The sequence below is a fragment of the Fringilla coelebs genome, assembly GCF_963513975.1.
Source record: "Fringilla coelebs genome assembly, chromosome: 5".
NCBI lineage: Eukaryota > Metazoa > Chordata > Aves > Passeriformes > Fringillidae > Fringilla > Fringilla coelebs.
In genome coordinates this window covers 34667165-34684449 of record NC_140033.1, presented here as the reverse complement: position 1 = coordinate 34684449, position 17285 = coordinate 34667165, and the positions used below count along the sequence as shown (strand labels likewise).

At 40.5% G+C, this 17285-nt stretch overlaps 1 protein-coding gene across 2 annotated transcripts; it reads right to left on the bottom strand.

The window, feature by feature from the left end:
- Window positions 1-10539: 10539 nt before the first annotated feature.
- On the bottom strand, window positions 10540-15490 carry YEATS4 (YEATS domain containing 4). Of its 2 annotated transcripts, XM_084206921.1 has the most exons (7): window positions 15382-15490; window positions 15157-15276; window positions 14517-14583; window positions 14340-14434; window positions 12824-12916; window positions 12659-12746; window positions 10540-11289 (listed from the first exon to the last, which is right to left on the bottom strand). In XM_084206921.1, exons 1-7 carry the CDS (start codon window positions 15430-15432, stop codon window positions 11120-11122), a joined length of 684 nt encoding a protein of 227 aa, XP_084063047.1. In that variant the 5' UTR covers window positions 15433-15490; the 3' UTR covers window positions 10540-11119. The 2 variants fall into 2 exon arrangements, with proteins under 2 accessions (XP_084063047.1, XP_084063046.1); XM_084206920.1 differs by having other exon boundaries at window positions 15157-15424.
- Between the last annotated feature and the right edge of the window lie 1795 nt (window positions 15491-17285).

The window sequence follows — 17285 nt, the reverse complement described above, 5'->3', positions numbered from 1 at the left end:
GCGCCGTACCTGACCTATTCTTTCTACCCTTGGGTGTTTTGTCCTGGTCATTAAGTCCAGAAGCGAGTCAGGGATACTTGTGTAGCCTGATGCAGTATGGCCATTTGGCAGCTAATAGGACAGAGACAGTGAGATGGTCAGAGGGCTGGAAAAATGGGGTATTGCTTCAAAGAGGCAGCTACAGAAAGGACTTACTGCTGTTGCCCTCATGGAAAAATGTGCCAGATTCTTCTCAGAGGTGCACAGTGATAAGCTGAGAGGGAATGGACACATCCTGCTAAGTTCTGCTTAGATTCTGAGATTTATCTATTTCTCTTTCTTGCTCTCTTTCTTTCAGTCTCTCTATCTCTCTTTCTGTCCCTTTCTGTCTTTCTTTCTATCGTGAAGGTGGTCAAATATTGTAAGATGTGGCCAGGAGAGGCGTGTGAGCCCCTTCCAGGGAGATACCCAGAGTCTGACTAGACATGTTCCTGAGCAATCTGGGCTGACTGGCCCCACTTTGGGCTGTAGCTTGTCCTAAGTGGCCTCCAGAGGCCCATTGCAACCTATGGTTCTGGCTTCTTACCTCGTGCTTGTGCCCTAACTATACATTATTTCAGATGGCATATTCATGACAGAAGTGGAATGTATTTGCTCCAGGTTAACAACTACATATTAAAACTCAGTTCAAGAACACTGTGGGGCTAAGACCCCTTGGATTTGGCATGAACAAAGCAAGAGTCAGCTATGGTGCTTTCTATCTAGTGGCTTGACAAAGTATTAAAATACTTTGTAAAATGTCAACAAGGGGAATTGATTGTCAGGGTGCAGCTATAGCAGGAGTCAATAAGTGGTACTGTTGTTTGTCCGTTCTTAAAGTTTTTACTTCCAATGTCTTCTTTAAACAAATGACGTAATTTATTTGTCAGACACTGGATGATGGGGAAGAGTTAACCTGGCGTAGCACGTGCTGCCATGTGACATGATGTGTTTAAATAGGTACATATTCTCTGGATCAAACCTGTCTCCAGCAAGAAAGTCAGTAAAAAGATGTTCTTCACCCTGATATGTCTAACTAGGGTCAATGCTTCTTAGTACTTGGGCTAAGATCTTTGCAAGGTGAGATAATGCCTGTTTGTGGCTGACTGCTTCTGTTCAACACCTGGAACGCATGGCATGAACAAACTATTCAGACTACAGCAACACCCAAAACTGCCCAACACTGTTTTCCCCTGTAATAAGAACTTTTATTTGTAAGCTGAAGATCCTGCCACAGCTCAGCAACTTAACAACCGTGTATTCATCAGCTATACTCATGGAATAAGCTGAGTCCTATAGTTTTAAAGAACAAATGTACTTCAACTTAATTACAGCCAGGCCTGAATAAAAATTAAAGGGTTTGCATGTTTGTTAGTCTGTATGTGGGTAGAAAGGCAGTGAGGTTAAGATAATAGTCTCAAAAATGTATTCTCAGAAAACATTTAAAACCACAGCAGGGTGTGATTGTATGCAAATAAGTATTTTTGCAATAGCAGATTAAACACCTTATGGAATTTGTATGGAAAAACTGCATGCTTGTACTTGATGTAAAGTATGATTAAGCACCAGTGTGTGGAGTTTTTGCCTTTGGTCAAAAATTAAGGCAGATTTAAATCAATCAATGGGTTTTTTCAGTCTTTTCACAGTATATATTATAAGTTATGAATGGTGTCTACTAGAGAGAAAACACAACTTTCTCCTTGGGTCTGCATTGTAACAAGAATATGTCCTGCTGTGGTTTCCAATCAGTAAATGCAGGGCAGTAGCAGAAAGTCTGGTGATAACATGGCAGCATGTAGGATCTGAGACAGTGAGGGAGGAAAACTGGCAAAAGGATGTAAACTTTTACTAGAATAGCTCTTACTGTATGTATTTTGCATCAGCTTACAGATAGCTTTTCATGAATGGGTAAATGAAGCATTTCAGGTTCCAGGACTACATTTAAATAAACTTTTTTCATGTTCAAAGATTGTTGAAATGACCCTCAGGCAGCCTGGTGCCTTTAGGGGCAGCAGGTACCTTCTCAAAAAGCTATCCTTAGCAGTAGTGGAAAGACCTGCATTGTCACAGGGAGATAATTGCTACTTGGTCATTTGCATAGCTAAGGGACATTAAAATAGTCTTCAATGTTAACTTCTAATCTACATTACATACCAGAGTTGAGTATCTGCCTTCCTGAAACTCCTTTCTCTTACACACAAATTAGCTGCAATGCAGTGAGAGTGATACCATGGCTTTTCCTAGAAAATTGCCCTTTGTTATGCTCAGGAAGACATTTAAAGGAACATTTGAAGTTGCAGCCTGAATTTTTTTCTCCTAGAAGTGATAGAATGGATTTAGCAAAATCAGATACATGGTGATTGTTTGAATTCCATTTTTCCTATCTGGAGTAGAAAAAATAAAGTTCATTACTTCAAATTAACTTTTATATAAATAGTGACATAAATTGGACTCACGGCAATATGCAGTTTCTCTGGGATGGATATAGTACTTCAGGAAAAACATAAAAGCTTCTCTGAAGAAGTCAAATTATCATGTTGAGAAACAGTAAAACACACTCTCTCTTCCAAAACAATTCTGCCTACTCAGCAGTAAACCTACAGAGGGAACCCAAACTCACACTGGCAGGATTACACTTCTGCCTCTTAATCGTAATTTGTTAGTGAAAGCAGTGGTCAAAGAAGTGCAAGGTCAGCTGTTCTGAGCACTGGTAGAGCAGGCTTCACTCTCCCTCGTTCATGTGCCGTTATCCCACAGACTCCAAAACCACATCTGGACATGAGTAGATAACTAAGCATTGTGATTTTTACAGACTGGTGAAAACTGGAGCACTCTGAAAGGTATCACCTACCCTCCCTTGGAAGGGTCTCACCCCTGCTTAGGGAAAGGCTCGGTTTTTGAAGCTGTTGCTGAAGTACTGATCATACCCCAATGTTTTAAGAGAAGAAAAGCATAAATAGCAAGGTTTGTTGTTTTTTTCTTTCATTTCTCACCATCATATTAGGAGTGTGCTTCTTCAGGAAAAAAGAACCTTATTACCATGTGGGCAGAAACCACCAAGTGAAGGTAATGGGCCATCCGAAGTGATGAACCACTCTGAGGCTTTCAAAAAATAACTTTTCAAGTTAGACTTGAGACAGCCAATATAAAAGTCTGTGGAAATAACTTTGGGTATATTCCCTCAGAAGAGGCATAGAAGAAGAAAAGGTGACCTGTGGCAAAGCAGAATTATTGGTAATGAAATGTAAAGCTGTTTTTGCACTGCCTCATTTTGCAGCCAGCATATTCTTTCTCTCTTTTAGGACTGCCTAAGTTCACACATAAGCCAGTGGAAGCAAACTACATAATTGCTTGAAACAAGGGAAATAAAAGCAGAGTTGTTAACGTAATGCTATTTTAAGCAATAATTATTTTAAGCAGAAATAATTAGATTTCCCTTCAGTAGTATATAATAGCTTACATTTTAAGGCAATTTAGAGACAAAATCAAAATATATACCAACATTATTCCCTCATGCAGAAACAAGTACTGGGAAGAGTCTGAAGGATAAAGACCAAGGAAGGCTTGCTCATAAGATTTTTCCTGAAGCAGTTTGGTTCAGGTGGGACTAACTAATTCTATTAGTTAGAGATTTGCCCAGTTGTGTTTGTTATTCCCCTCTGCTTCACTGCTTGCAGGAGGAGGGAAAGATGACAGAACATTTTTTGCTTTAATAAAGCATTTTTTTAAAAAAAAATCTTGTGTTTACATCAAAGAACCCCAAAGAAACAGGCCTTTAAGATGAAGTGAGAAAAGGTGAAGTTTATGAGCCTGCCTCTTGCAGAAGTTCATTGCACTGCTAAGAAAACTGCTGCCCCTTGTGACAGAGAACCTCATTGTGTCAGGAGAGCCCAACTGGTAACTGTGGACCATAGATGCTCTTTTGATGGGCTTTTCCTTCTCTCTCTGTCACATTCTTGGCCCTTCCTGAGATGTTCAATTAGTTGCTGTTTGTGTCAGAGCTCAGGATAGACTGCATATCCTGGTTTTAAATGAGACCCACTCGTCAGTGCAGACCACTGGGAAGCAGCCTGAAGTATTTGGGTTTTTTGTTCTGCTTTCAGAATTGGTGGGTATAGGGTTACTTTGTCAAAGTATGAAGCAAGATGCTTAGAGTTTTTGTTCTTAATTTTTTTCCCCAATGCTACTCAATTCTGTACCAAACGTGTACCCACTTCAACCCTCAAGCAGCCTTTTTGCTACAAATGGCAGATTTTCAGAATATTTTGCTCTTTTTCAATCTCTCCTTTTTTAAAGCTGTAACAACATTTTTTGTGCAAGTGACTTCTTGGAATACTACTACTTTTAAAATAAGTCTGATTTGTTAAAGATTGTGATTTCATAGACAGCAGTTGCTTCTCTTACCCACTATAGTCAGGCTGGGTTGTGCTGCCACAGGATGAGAACTGTACTGTACTGAAGGCTTCTTCAGATCAAAGTGGATGAAGGGTATAATTTTAGAGCTGAAAGACATTGCTTACATTTCGAGTAAGGAACTGCAATTTATTATACCACCCATCCTATATTGCCCATTCAGATTGCAGGCCTTCAGGCCTGGAACTCTGCCTGTGCATTTTACATTTGCAGTATTCTCAGGGTACAATATAAATAATAATCTATCATCAGCGAAGGGAATAGCCCAATGGAGCAATCCACAACTGAGTGAACCTTTCAGATATTGTGGAACAAGGCCAGCATTACTTCAAAAACATTTCTTTTTTCACAAAGTCAGTCAAATGCCTAAATTAAAATCCCACTCAATTGCTTTGGTCTTATCAGATAAAGTATCTATGTGTTCATTTAATATGCCTCTCATGCATTTTATCTTTATGCTTCATTTAAATATGAGAAGCAAACACATTTTATATAGCTGTTATTCTCCAATTACTACAAAAGCTTCTTGGAATCTTTGATCATGAGAATGTTATTTCAAATCCAGTTCTGCTTCACAATTACAAAGTGTCTTCGCTGAAGTTAGTTTGGATGCAATTCTAACCCCTGTAGAGTAAACCACAGTCAGTCTTCAAAAATCCAGTTATGACTATGGAGCAGTAAAGAGATCAGAATGAACCCAAATAACTGAGTTGATTTATGTGGTGGGGGGGATTTTTAGACAGAAATTCCAACCAAAGCTGTAATGATAACAAGAATCTGATGTGAAACATCAATGATTTAGTATTACATGGCATTTACAAAACATTGTTATTAAAATATAGTAGATCAGCAAATTTTATTTTTTGTATCAGGGATACTAGGATAGAGGTTCAGCCCCAGAGTTTTGGTTTCTTAGGGGTATTTTTACACAAGGCCACAGAGAAGTGATGCAGGTACATAGTGGCTGCTAACCAAGTTCAACAGGCTGTAGTGCACATCTATTCAATGATCACAGTGTATTCAGAGCTTTCACACAAACTGTCTCTAGATTTAAGACTGAAACCAGCACTCTACAGCATCAGTGTCAGATAAAGCTCAGGAAGAAACAGCAGCAGCAAAACCAAGTTACACTGCTTTTTGTCTTACAGATTGTTTCTCTAGTATTTATTGAGTGGTGAAGTAGCTGTAGCATAGAACTGAGCAGAATGATGGAATTTACAGAGGGCAAATCTTTTGGCAAATGTGTAAAATACAGTGCAAAAAAATATTTTTACTGCAAAGCCAACAAGAAGGCATGCAGTAGCAATGGCTTGGTGACAAACTGACAAGTGTTTTGTTTAAATTTGCGTTTAAATTTGTGCATAGGGTATTTTCAGCTTTCCAAAAGCCTTAGCTTAATACCTGTAAGGTCTTAACTATCATGAAATAGAAAACATTACTAAAGTGTCCTTTCTACTATTAAAATGTGGCTTTTTCATTTACTAATTTATTACCTTCATTCACCAGAGGTCTGATTGAAATTCACTCACTTCACAGGGATCGAAGGTCAGGTTTATTTAACGAAGAACTGAGCATTTCCATCTCCAAACACAGAGGCAGAGCAATTGCAAGCGTTTAGTACCATATGGAGTCAGATTAAACTATGAACAAAGTCTTTTCAGACAGTGAATCCATGAAGAGTTTTACTGCTTTTCTGTTTTAAAAGACACATACTGTGTCAGCCTGTTCCAAAAAGTAATGATTTTGTTTCTGCCTTTTATCCCTGAGGGAAAAAACAATACTAGAAATAATTCACAGCCTTAGAAAAGTATCTTCTTTATTCTCAACAAAATGCACAAAGACTAGAGGTTAAATAAAATGTTCAATTTGAAAAAAGCTGGTTTGTAGACTGAAAAAAAGTGAGATTTGCCCAACATTGCAGAATTAAGATATTAAGAAGAAAATAAGGTATTGGTCCTGTCAGGTGAAAGTATTTGCAAAGCAGAAGCCAGTAGTAGATCAGATAAAATTGGTTTTCTGTCCTAAAGTACAGAATTCCCCACAAGTGTGGGGGAATGAACACCTAATTTAACAAATGAACACCTAAAAAATACAGTCATTATTAAGGGCAGTGTAAGACAAATACTGTATATTGCAATATTAGACAAGTTCTTTTTGTGGTGTAATCACTGACATTCAACAGATTTTTCCTATGAAAATCAAGATGTAAATTTTAATTTTGGATATGGATTAGCTATTTGCGTAGGCAAGACTGTTTCACTAGGATTTACATGACTTCATGTGCTAGCTTAAAACATTTTAAAATAGAAATAGTATGAATGTATCCTAAGCGAATGTTACATAAATCCCAACTAAATATATAGATAACATTAATTTCTCATTGCTGCTATTCTTTTCTGCCACCCTAATTCTCTTTTTTCCCCTCTCTTAAGTGAAACTGTTCTTCCCTCCAGTATGCAGGAAAATTAGAAGTTCCAACACGCTTGGAAGCCAAAGGTTCATTTGTAGTATTCATTAAGCAGTAAGTAGTCAAAGAAGTTTACTAACTTTATCAACATTAAGTTGATAAAAAACCAAAAGTAATTACTGTTACTGGTATAAAATCCTGACATTTTGGACCTGCAATTGAGTGCAAGCAAAGTATGCAGTCCTGTAGAGTGCCTGAGTTATGTTTCATCCACTCATATTGTCACACAATCTTGTCCTGAAAAAGGAAAAAAAAAGAAAACAACTAAAAGCAACCCCAGAGATTTGTATTTTGAAAGCTCCTTCCTTTCCCAAATGGAGAAAAATTCTAAACATTCACGCTTTATTTTGTGCTTCCTGGCAGGGCACACTTGATTTGTTGACAAGGCTGCTGCAAAGTTCTTTAACATGCAAGAGATCATTTGGTCACCTCTACAGAAACAAATACAGGTGTTCTCATCAGATGACCAAGTCTCAAAGCAAATGAGATTAATCAAAGGCGTCTAACAGATCTACCAAGATCCCAGTAATTAAGCTGCTGTAGTCTGGAGAATATTTTGGGCATACCTGCCACCTGGTGTTTGGAAAACATCATGTCTGAAAACAACCTGAAATGCTCTTAAATCTGTATTCTCATTAAGACACAAACACACATTGATGTATTTTATACGGATGAAATGCATAAGCAGCAAAAGGTTGGCGTTATTACCAGCATCTGTCTAGAATGAAAATGAAGACTGCTTTAATGTTGCTTCCAGCTCCATCTCTACTGACTACAAAAATTCTTTAACTGGATCTACACATCCCCTGTCAGATAATGGCACTTCTGGTGAGAAACATCCTGGGCAACAGCCTTATAGTACTTCACAGTCTGACTGTAAACTACGGTGTACCAAACCCAAAGGAAAGAACTGAGTTATATGAGATGGAGCTAGGTAAGAAAAGGACTAGTGATATATAGTACTGGGTACTGAGTAATGAGTCCTTGTCTGAACTTACTGTGATGGGTATTAATTTGTCTTATCTAAAACATTTAAAATGCCCAAGTCTTTATAGTGGAAGTGGCAATGACACTAATAGTTTTGCATACTTGATATTGATGCTCACTGGTAAAACTCAAAACAGTAAGCATGTAAACTGAGATAAGCTATGTTTATCTTTACCTAGCAAAAGGTTACTTCAAGTGGTGGCTAAAGCTTTAGTGCAGGCAACTGAACAAATCACTGTGCAATTCAGTGATATCAAACAGTATCTATAGCACAGTGAGATTTTTTACTCCTCCTCTGCAAAGCGAGATTTAAATACAACTGTGTTTCCCACTGATAACTCAGGATGAAGCCACAGTCTAAGGTCAGTCTCAGCAATATAAACAGCATTTAAGTTTGCACCCTGGCAAGCACAAACTGGAACTATTTTTCTGGAATCGCGTCTTTGTAGGGCTGCCAAAAATAAAGCCAAGTGTAGCATTTGGGTTTGTCTTTTTCTTCAAGGCAATGGAGGTCAAATGCAACTGTGTCCTGAGGTGCCCCACTCCATTTCAGTTCTAATGACTTTGAAAATGATATGCACTAGAAGGTCAACACTGTAAATTTCCTGTGTACACACACACTCCCGGGTGTTTGCATCAATAACTTTTAACTGCAGAGCACATGGGAACAAACATAACCTCTCAATTAGCTGAGATCCATGCAGTTCTTGAGGATGGCCTGTGCACGGCCAGGAGCTGGATTCAATCCCTGTGGGTCCCATCCAACTCAGGATACTTTATGACTGAGTCTATGATTAATTGTTGTTATCTTCTCCCAGAATTTAGTTACTAATACAGGGCTCAGTTGCTTTCTCAGCACCTGAACAAAGTGTTTTCTAATTAAAACACAGATCATAATATGGAACTCTGTAAAGCAGAAGGGGCTCTTCCTGTTGTCTATTGACAGTAACTACTCAGCAGATAGCTGTGTTAGCAAATTAGGACTATTTTCTTATTTTTGAGAGAGGAGTCTAATGACTCTTCTAGGATCTTTGGCAGAGAGCACAAAGGAGAATAAAAAAAAATACAGAAAGTTGAAAGAAAAACTGAAGAAAAGAAGACCACTAATGCCAAAGAGAAATTACACCAGTGGTCTAGCATGCTGATGGGTACTAGCAGGGGAGCCAAGATCATTGCTCCTGTATCCAAGGAAAATAGGCTGTTTATTGGATGTAAAAAAAAAAAAAAAAAAAAAAAAAAAAAAAAAAAAAAAAAAAAATTTCAGGCTCTCACAAAGAGTTGGATTCAAAAGGTACATCTCCATTATTTTTTGGTCAGTTCAAGTCTGTTTCAGCAGACCTGCTCATTTTAGTCACATCTCCTGCAGAACCTCTTTAATATTCCATTTGAGTTGGTCATCATTACTATTATTTTAACTGACAAATATTAAAATAATATTGTGTAGACCAAAAATTGTGCTTTCCATTCCCACTTTTATTTCAGCATGCACAACATACTGTGGCTCATGCAAGTCTTACTCTCGGTGCACAGCTCTGAAAATGGCATTCTTCTTCAGCTGCTGCTTAAAAGGAGATTGGCTACTGAATAAAGAAACTAAAGCAATTAGGTAGCCAAAAATTGACAAATTTGGATATTCTGCACTGCTAGGAAGATCTATCTGGATACCACAGTACAAGCTTCTCCTCAACCTATGTGTATTCATAATAGCATAGACCAAGTATGCCAAGTAGCTGTTTTTAATAAAAACCCTAAGTCTACATACTGAGTGATGAAACTTTCACTTTACCAAGCCATGTAAAAGCCCATCAATCATCAGTTGTTTCAAATATGAAGAAGTGAGTGCTTTGTTCTTAAAGGATTGATGAAATCATGTAGATTTTTTGGGGAAACACTTGCAAGTGACTTAAGAATTTTGTGGCAAGGCTTTGGTAGTGAGGGGGCTATAGGGGTGGCTTCTGTGAGAAGCTGCCAGAAGCTTCCCCTGTGTCCACCAGAGCCAATGCCACATGGCTCCAGGATGGACCTGCCACTGGCCAAGGCTGAGCCCAACAGGTTACTGACTTAAAAAGGGGCAATAAAAACCTGCTTGGGCAGGGGGAACAGGAGCGGAGAGAAGAACAGTCCTGCAGGCACCATGGACAGTGAGCAAGGAGATGCTCCAGGTGCTGGAGCAGAGATCCACTTGCAGCCTGCAGAAGACCTCACAGCAGAGCAAAGGGATGCCCAAAGGAGACTGTGATCCCGTGGGAAGCCTGCATTGGACTGGCTCTGGTGGCCCCTTGGAAAGGAGCCCACACAGGTGCAGGTTTGCTGACAGGACTTGTGACCCCATGAGGGACTTCATGCTTTGTGAAGAAATGTAGCCTATGAGAAGCTCTCCCATTGGAGGAATTCATGGAAGACTGTCTCTTGTGGGAGGGACACCAGGCTGGAGCAGGGGAAGAGTGAGAGGAGGAAGAAGTGGTAGAGACAGTATTGGATGAGATGAAGTGACTGTAGTACAGTACAAATATGAAACAAAATCCTACAAAACTGGAGTAATTTGCTGCTTCTGAGCATATTCTGTAGCATTGATGCATTTTTATGTGTTAAAGCAGCTTTGGGGCTAGACACTCTTACCTGTAGATATACAAGTTATTTAAAATCTTGTTTTCAGAAAGTGTTTTCATTACGCTGATAAGAGACACATGCCAAAAACCACTGTAACCAGACTTAAATAAATTGCATACAATGTATTTCAACCTCTGCCTGAAATCATAGTATGCTACTTACAGTAGCATACTTACAGATGTTGAAGCCCACAGCTGGACAGAGACAAAAACCATTAAAATAAAAAACTGCATATTTTATTTTTAGCTTTAAAGATGCATGTCTAAACAATCAGTAGAAAAAAAAAGTAAAAAAAGTAAACACCAGCATTTTGTAAAATCACATTGAACTAATACAAGACAATACAAAGTTTCCATACACGACTCAAATGCAGTTTTCAAAGAAAAAGTAGTCTGGTCTTCAAGACCACTTTCACTTGAAAAAAATTGTTAAGTACCCACAGATTTTAACTATAAAACAAGGATACATTCTTTCTTTTTTCTTCCATTTATGGAGTTGATTGCCACAAACTTCAATCATTTGCCAGTGAAATTCTCATAGTCTCAGTTACAGAACTGAAGAGAACTCATACAATTCCATGACTGAAGTCTTTCCATTTTCAGTACACACTCAAGTCAGCACTTGTCACATATCCTTAGACTGATCATCTTCTTCAAGTTTTCTGATTTCATTCTTTAAACAGTTGATGGTTTCACGACTTGCTTTTAGTCTTTCTTTAAGCTCAGCAATTTCAAAACTAGTCTTCTTTTTGGCAGCTTCCAGCTTCTCCCTGGTTTTCACTTCAAGATCTGCAACTGTGGCAGTGATAAAGAAAAAAAAACATATTTTAAGTGCCATGAAATCTGCCCTTTTTTTTTTAAATTGAAACAGTAATTTAGATAGCATTTGTCCTGAAAAAAATCTGTTACTGTTAGCCTTAGAGATTCAGTGATTGTAATCAAAATGGTATCTACTTAAGATCGCTTGTTTTGCAGCCTCATTCAGCCTCAGCCCATCAGTTTTGCAGATAGCTATACATAAATAATTTTCTACATTTTTTTTTAAAGATTAGGTGAAGAAAATAAAATCTGACATAGTGACAGCAAACACATGGGAAATTACAGAGAACTATGAGTACCTGGTGCCCAGTGACAGCACACGAGGCCACAGGCACAAACTGAAACATGGGAGGATCCCTGTGAACATCAGGAAACTTTTCCTGTGAAAGTGACCAAGAGGTGGCACAGGTTGCCCAGAAAGGTTGTGGAATCCCCATCACTGGACACATTTAGAAGCCATCTGGATACAGTCCTGGGGAACCAGGACTGTACGTGGCCCTGCTAGGGCAGGGGGTGGACATGATGCATCCAGAGGTCCTTTCAAGCCTCCACCATTCTGTAGTTCCTTCTCCATGTACTGTAATCATTTTCTATGTCTCACTGGAGTTTAATTCTACGGATCTGAAAGTTTTGGCTATGCTGCCCTGCTTTAATGAATATCTGACATCAAGTATCCTATTTTTTACTATTTTTATATGCACAAGTTTTAGGACAAAGATGGTAAAGCCAACAAGTCTATGAAGGCTGTGGAGATTACTCATATCCCATACATTACATAGCCGTGGGCAGTGGCAAATATTATCTGCTTCATTAGTACATTTTAAGGAAGTATTTATACAAAGAAACCACACTGAAAGTTTCTACCTACTGTCTGGAGAAATATCCAAAAATTTTAAATGAAAAAAGTTTACATTTGGATGTTTTTATCCATCATATTAGTAAATATTTTCTAAACAAAAACCGTAACTTCAGGCCTTCAAGGGTGACCTTTGCTTGCAGTGCTGAACAGAACTGTACCATAGGGTGGCCTTCATTTATCCTCTGTTTTAATGAATTTCAAAGATGTCAGACTAGGTGTAGTTCATGCCATCACTCTTCATATCAAGTAATTCCTAATTCCTTTTTTTTTTAGCAGCCATGGGGATAAGAAAATCTTAGAAGTTTCCAGGTAAGTATTAATACCCTTGCAAAAGCTCAAGTTAAATTTAATGCAAAATTACCATCTTTTTGCAGCATCCAAATCCATTGTATTGTTACAGCCCCGCCCCTCCCCCCCCAAACCACATTAAAAGCAAATCCAATTTTGTTATTTCTAAAGTTTAAAATATTTTCATTTTCAACTTACACTCTGTTTCATGTTTATAAGCACCTAGTGTTAGTTGACGAGACGTTGTTAACAGCTGCTGCATCATTGCAGTAGGGTCTTGAAATATCTAATGAAGGAGAAAAATACATGGTATCACTAATACTCTTCAAAATAAAGTGAGGATTACATTAAAAATGTTCATACCATTTCATCATAGAATTCAGAAACTACAGTTTTCTTCCCCAGGATGGCATTGGTATCCGACTGAAAGAGCTTCAGCAAGTGATATAAAGTTACCTATTCAAAAGACAAAATTTCATTAGCTTAAAACTTGTAGTGAAATGGAAATTTTGTTCGACATATCAACAAGTAGTATTTGTTCCTACAAAATAACTGTATGTGATTTAAAAATGTTTTAGGAATGCAAATATAAATGTCATATAGCTTCAGTAGAATTACTTTGAATTTAACATTAACTGTTAAAATATGCCAACTATCTAAAGGCCTCTTGAGACTTTAAAAATGTCTGGGAAAGTGGTTTAGGACTGGTATATAAAAAATACTAATACCACCTTTTCTGAAACATTTCCAAATGGGTGATTTAATTCAAACTGACTTTCTCAATTAATCAGTTAGAATGTGCTTTCTGTGACCTTAACCTGGATTCTTGAGAAAATGAAGCACCAGGGAGGCAGTGAATTGCTTTTCTCTTTCTGGAGTTACTCTTCCATCCCTGCACTGCAAATGGCAGGGTGGGGAGAGGACTGGAAGCTCTCTGTGCAGCCCTGAGGAGCCACTGACCACCTGGCCTGTGGCCTGGGAAGAGCACACAGCCCACACTTCTCCCCTTCCACAAACAGGCCCAGGAGTGGTGGTGGAACAGAGCAGTACCTGACTCCCCTTGGTACTTCCTGCAAAGGAAGAATGTGACAGACTTCCAAACAGCCTTCCAAGAACAGCAGCAAAGAAAAAACACCCAACCAACCTTAGGACAGCTTGGTCAAGCTGTGAATGGAATTAATACAAGTCAGGATGCTACTGAGCCCAACAGCACAGGAAACCCATCGTTACCAGTCGCCACGTATTCAAGAAAAACATGAAATTCAGTTTCACTCTCATTCAGCAAAAAATGGATTAAAAAAAGGATTGTTCATGTGACAGAAGGAACCCAATCCTTCCAGAAATAAACATCCTTTTCCCTAAAACAGAGTAATCAAGTTTCCTACTAAACCTGCATAAACAAACCTACAAGATATGTCTAAAACACAGGAATAGAAGAAAGAAATTAATTCCAGTACTTTATGCAACTACAGAGTTGTTTTAACCTGGTCTTCTTAGGCAGAGACTTACGTTAGCATAATAGCCCTGCTGCTTTTTGACTGATTTTGATCTGACAGAAAAAATGAAAATTAAAATCCTCAAATATCCTAGAACTTGGAAGCTACGTGGAAGAGAAATCCTCAGCGTGTGCTGAGCCCAGGGAAGGTGTAATATCTGGTCACATATTAATAAAAGTCAGAGGAGGCAAGCACAGAAAAAGCAGTCATAAATAACAGGAGTGTAGCACAGAAAAAGGAAAATGTGACCAATCCTTAAAATAATTTTCTACAAGAAGAAACTTTTATTACTTCCATGGCCAATGAGACTTATTTTGACCAGCAATTTCCTATAGCTTTAGGCCACCATAATTAATTATTTAAGCTTTGTTAAAAGTACTTACAGGTCTTTCATTTGGATCGATGAAAAATATCTTAATGATTATTTCAAATTCACCCCAGCCTGTTTCAGTGATCTCATATGGTGGTTTGGTAACAACTGCAAAAGGCAACATAGAAATGTTAATCCCATGATAACAAAGGTCCAGTTCTAGGAACAACTGCCGAAATGCAAAACCCACCTCTTAAAGGATTACCGTAGCTTTCATGCAACTTGAATTGAATTTTTTTCACATACGCAGACATGTCCTAAAACAGAAACATTGTCATTTCTGATTATTTTTATTTCAGCACACCAAGCTACTATTCTGTCATCTATCCTATATGCCTAGATTTCTTCTGATTTTAAATAGTATTTCTTCTGACTTTAAGCACAGAAGGAAAGGAAAGCGGAGCGGTAAATCTAAAAATTAGTTCTCGCACACAAGTCTGTTAGTGTTTCATGCCCCTGAATGTTCTCCAGTCATCCCCTACACTGGAAAGATGACTCCAAAAAACATAAACGGAAGCCTGCCTTTCCCGTGGTTTTCCTTTTTGGAAACCCACCAGCCTATGTGTTTTCTCGGCTTACAGCCAAACACCCTCCTGCCCTTTCCTCTAATCCCGGCTTTTCAAACCCCCACGTCCCGGTGCAGCTCGGCAGGAAGAGACCTCTAACATCACGGAGTGATGCGCCCTTAACCCAAGGCCACCACTAAGCCATGACCCCGAGCGCCACATCCACAGGCGTTTTGCACATTTCCCGGGATGGCAGTTCCCCGGTTTCCCAGACCGCCTGCTCCAAAGCCTGACCAGCCTTTCGGGGATGCGGCTCTGCTGTACCTCGTTCCGGTACGGCTTCACGTACACCGTCCACTGGTGAGTGTGGCCATCCTCCTCTCTCTTCTTCCCAAAATACCGCGCGACGTTCCCGTACACGATCGGCTTCACGATGGTAACGCCCTTAAAGACAAGGAACACAAGCGGACAGGGCGCGTTCAGAGAGGCGCTGCGGGACCGCGCCGCCCCCCGCGGGCCGAGCCTCGCCGGCGGCCGCCGAGGCCGTACCTTCACCCTGCCGCCGGAGTCAGGCCCGAACTCTGCCATTCTCTTGAACATATTGCCCGGGGGCGCCGCCCGCCGCCGCCGCCGCCCGCGCCCGCCCCGCCCGGCCCCACCGCCGCTCCCGCCGCCGCCGCCGCCCCGCGACCGCCATCCCCCGCGGCTTCCGGGGCGGGGCCGCGCCGCTGCCGCCGCCAGCCGGGGCGGAACGGAGCGCCGAGGAGCGGGCCCGGCCTGCGCCGCGGGAAAGGCGCACGTCCGCGGACGGGACCCCAAAGGGCGCCCCTGTTCCACGGCCCGCGCCCAGCACAGGGACACCTTCCACTACACCAGGGTGCTCAAAGCCTCATCCAGCCTGGCCTTGGAACGCTGCCAGTGATGGGGCATCCGCGGCTGCCCTGGCGACCTGTTCCAGTGCCTCAGCACCCTCACAGGGAAGAATTTCTTCCCAATATCAGTTTAAAATCTGTCCTCTTTCAGTTTGAAAGCCATTCCCCCTCGGCCTGTCACTACATGTCTTTGCAAAAATCCCTCTCCAGCTCTCTCACAGGCCCCCTTAGTTAGTGGAAGTCTGCTCTGAGGCCTCCTCCAGGCTGACCCCAGCTCTCTGAGAAGATGAGTCTGAGGAGTCTCTGAGAAGATGAGTTGTTTCTCTGTGGACTTGCTCCGTGCCTCAGCTGCACCCTCTGGTCAGCCCAGCTCCGTCTGTCCCCGTGATGGACTGGAGAACTCGGTGGACTCCTCTGGGGAGCTGCAGCCAGACCCTGCCAGAGCATTTCCCAGAGCATCCCCCCGCATCCCATGGCCATCCAATGCCTGTGTTGTGCTAGGACTCCTGGCAGACAAGAAGACAGTGAACATCATGCTTAACCCTCTCCCAGAAGGTAAAAATTTCCTACCCTCTTCCTTGTGTGAACTAGATTGTGTGAACTGCACTGCTCAGCTCTGAAATGTTACAGCTGTTTTTATTAAAGCAAGTTGGCAAGACTGGCAGCTGGGCCAGTCTTTTACAAGTGGTCAAGCTCTGTCTTCAAAGAAAAATTTTCTGAGGTTAATCTAACTTCTAATTAATAACTGGCTTCTGTGGAAGACTCTTTATTCCAATAACAAGATGAACAAGAAGGGGAATGCTGCAGTTCCTGATCTAAAGAAGCCTTTTCCTCCCATGTGCTTGTGACTACAGATCTCTCTTTGGAATGGGTGGACTCAAACATTTCTGCTTTGGTTTTTAAAGACGGAGGCGTAACCAAACTTTGTTAATCTGTCAGAAAGAGAACAGCATTTAAGAGCACCAAAATCTTCATCAGAAGTTATCATACAAACCCTGATAAGACCCCATCTGTAAAAGAGTGCACATTTCTGTTAAAAGAGTCTGTAATAAAATGGGTTGGGTTGGGAGGAGCCTTAAAGACCATCTAGTTCTCGCCCTCGTCCCTGCTATGGGCAGGGGCACCTTCCACCAGACCAGGCTGCTCAGAGTCCCATGCACCTTGGCCTTGAACACTTCCAGAGGTGGGGCATCCAGAACTTTTCTGAGCAACTCATACCAGTACCTCATCACCCTCATAGTAGCAAATTTCTGAATATCTAGTGTATTACCTCCTGTTATAGAAAAAAAAAAAAATAACTGAAAGGCAAATACACAAGAACAGGGCAAATTGGTGTAACATGGACACTATGTTCCCTAAAGAAGGCCAGAGCCTCCTTAAACAAACTTGTCAAAATAAAGATAGAGAAAGTATCAGCTAGCTGTTGCAAATGCCTTAAGAGGTTAAGTAATACGGGAAGGGAAATAACAAGAGGGCAAGCAGTATCAGCACAAAAATGATATTAATATAATCTAGCCAAGAAACAACTCAAGCAGCAATTTACTTCGGTAACCCCTGGAGCATGGGAGGAGCAGGATACTC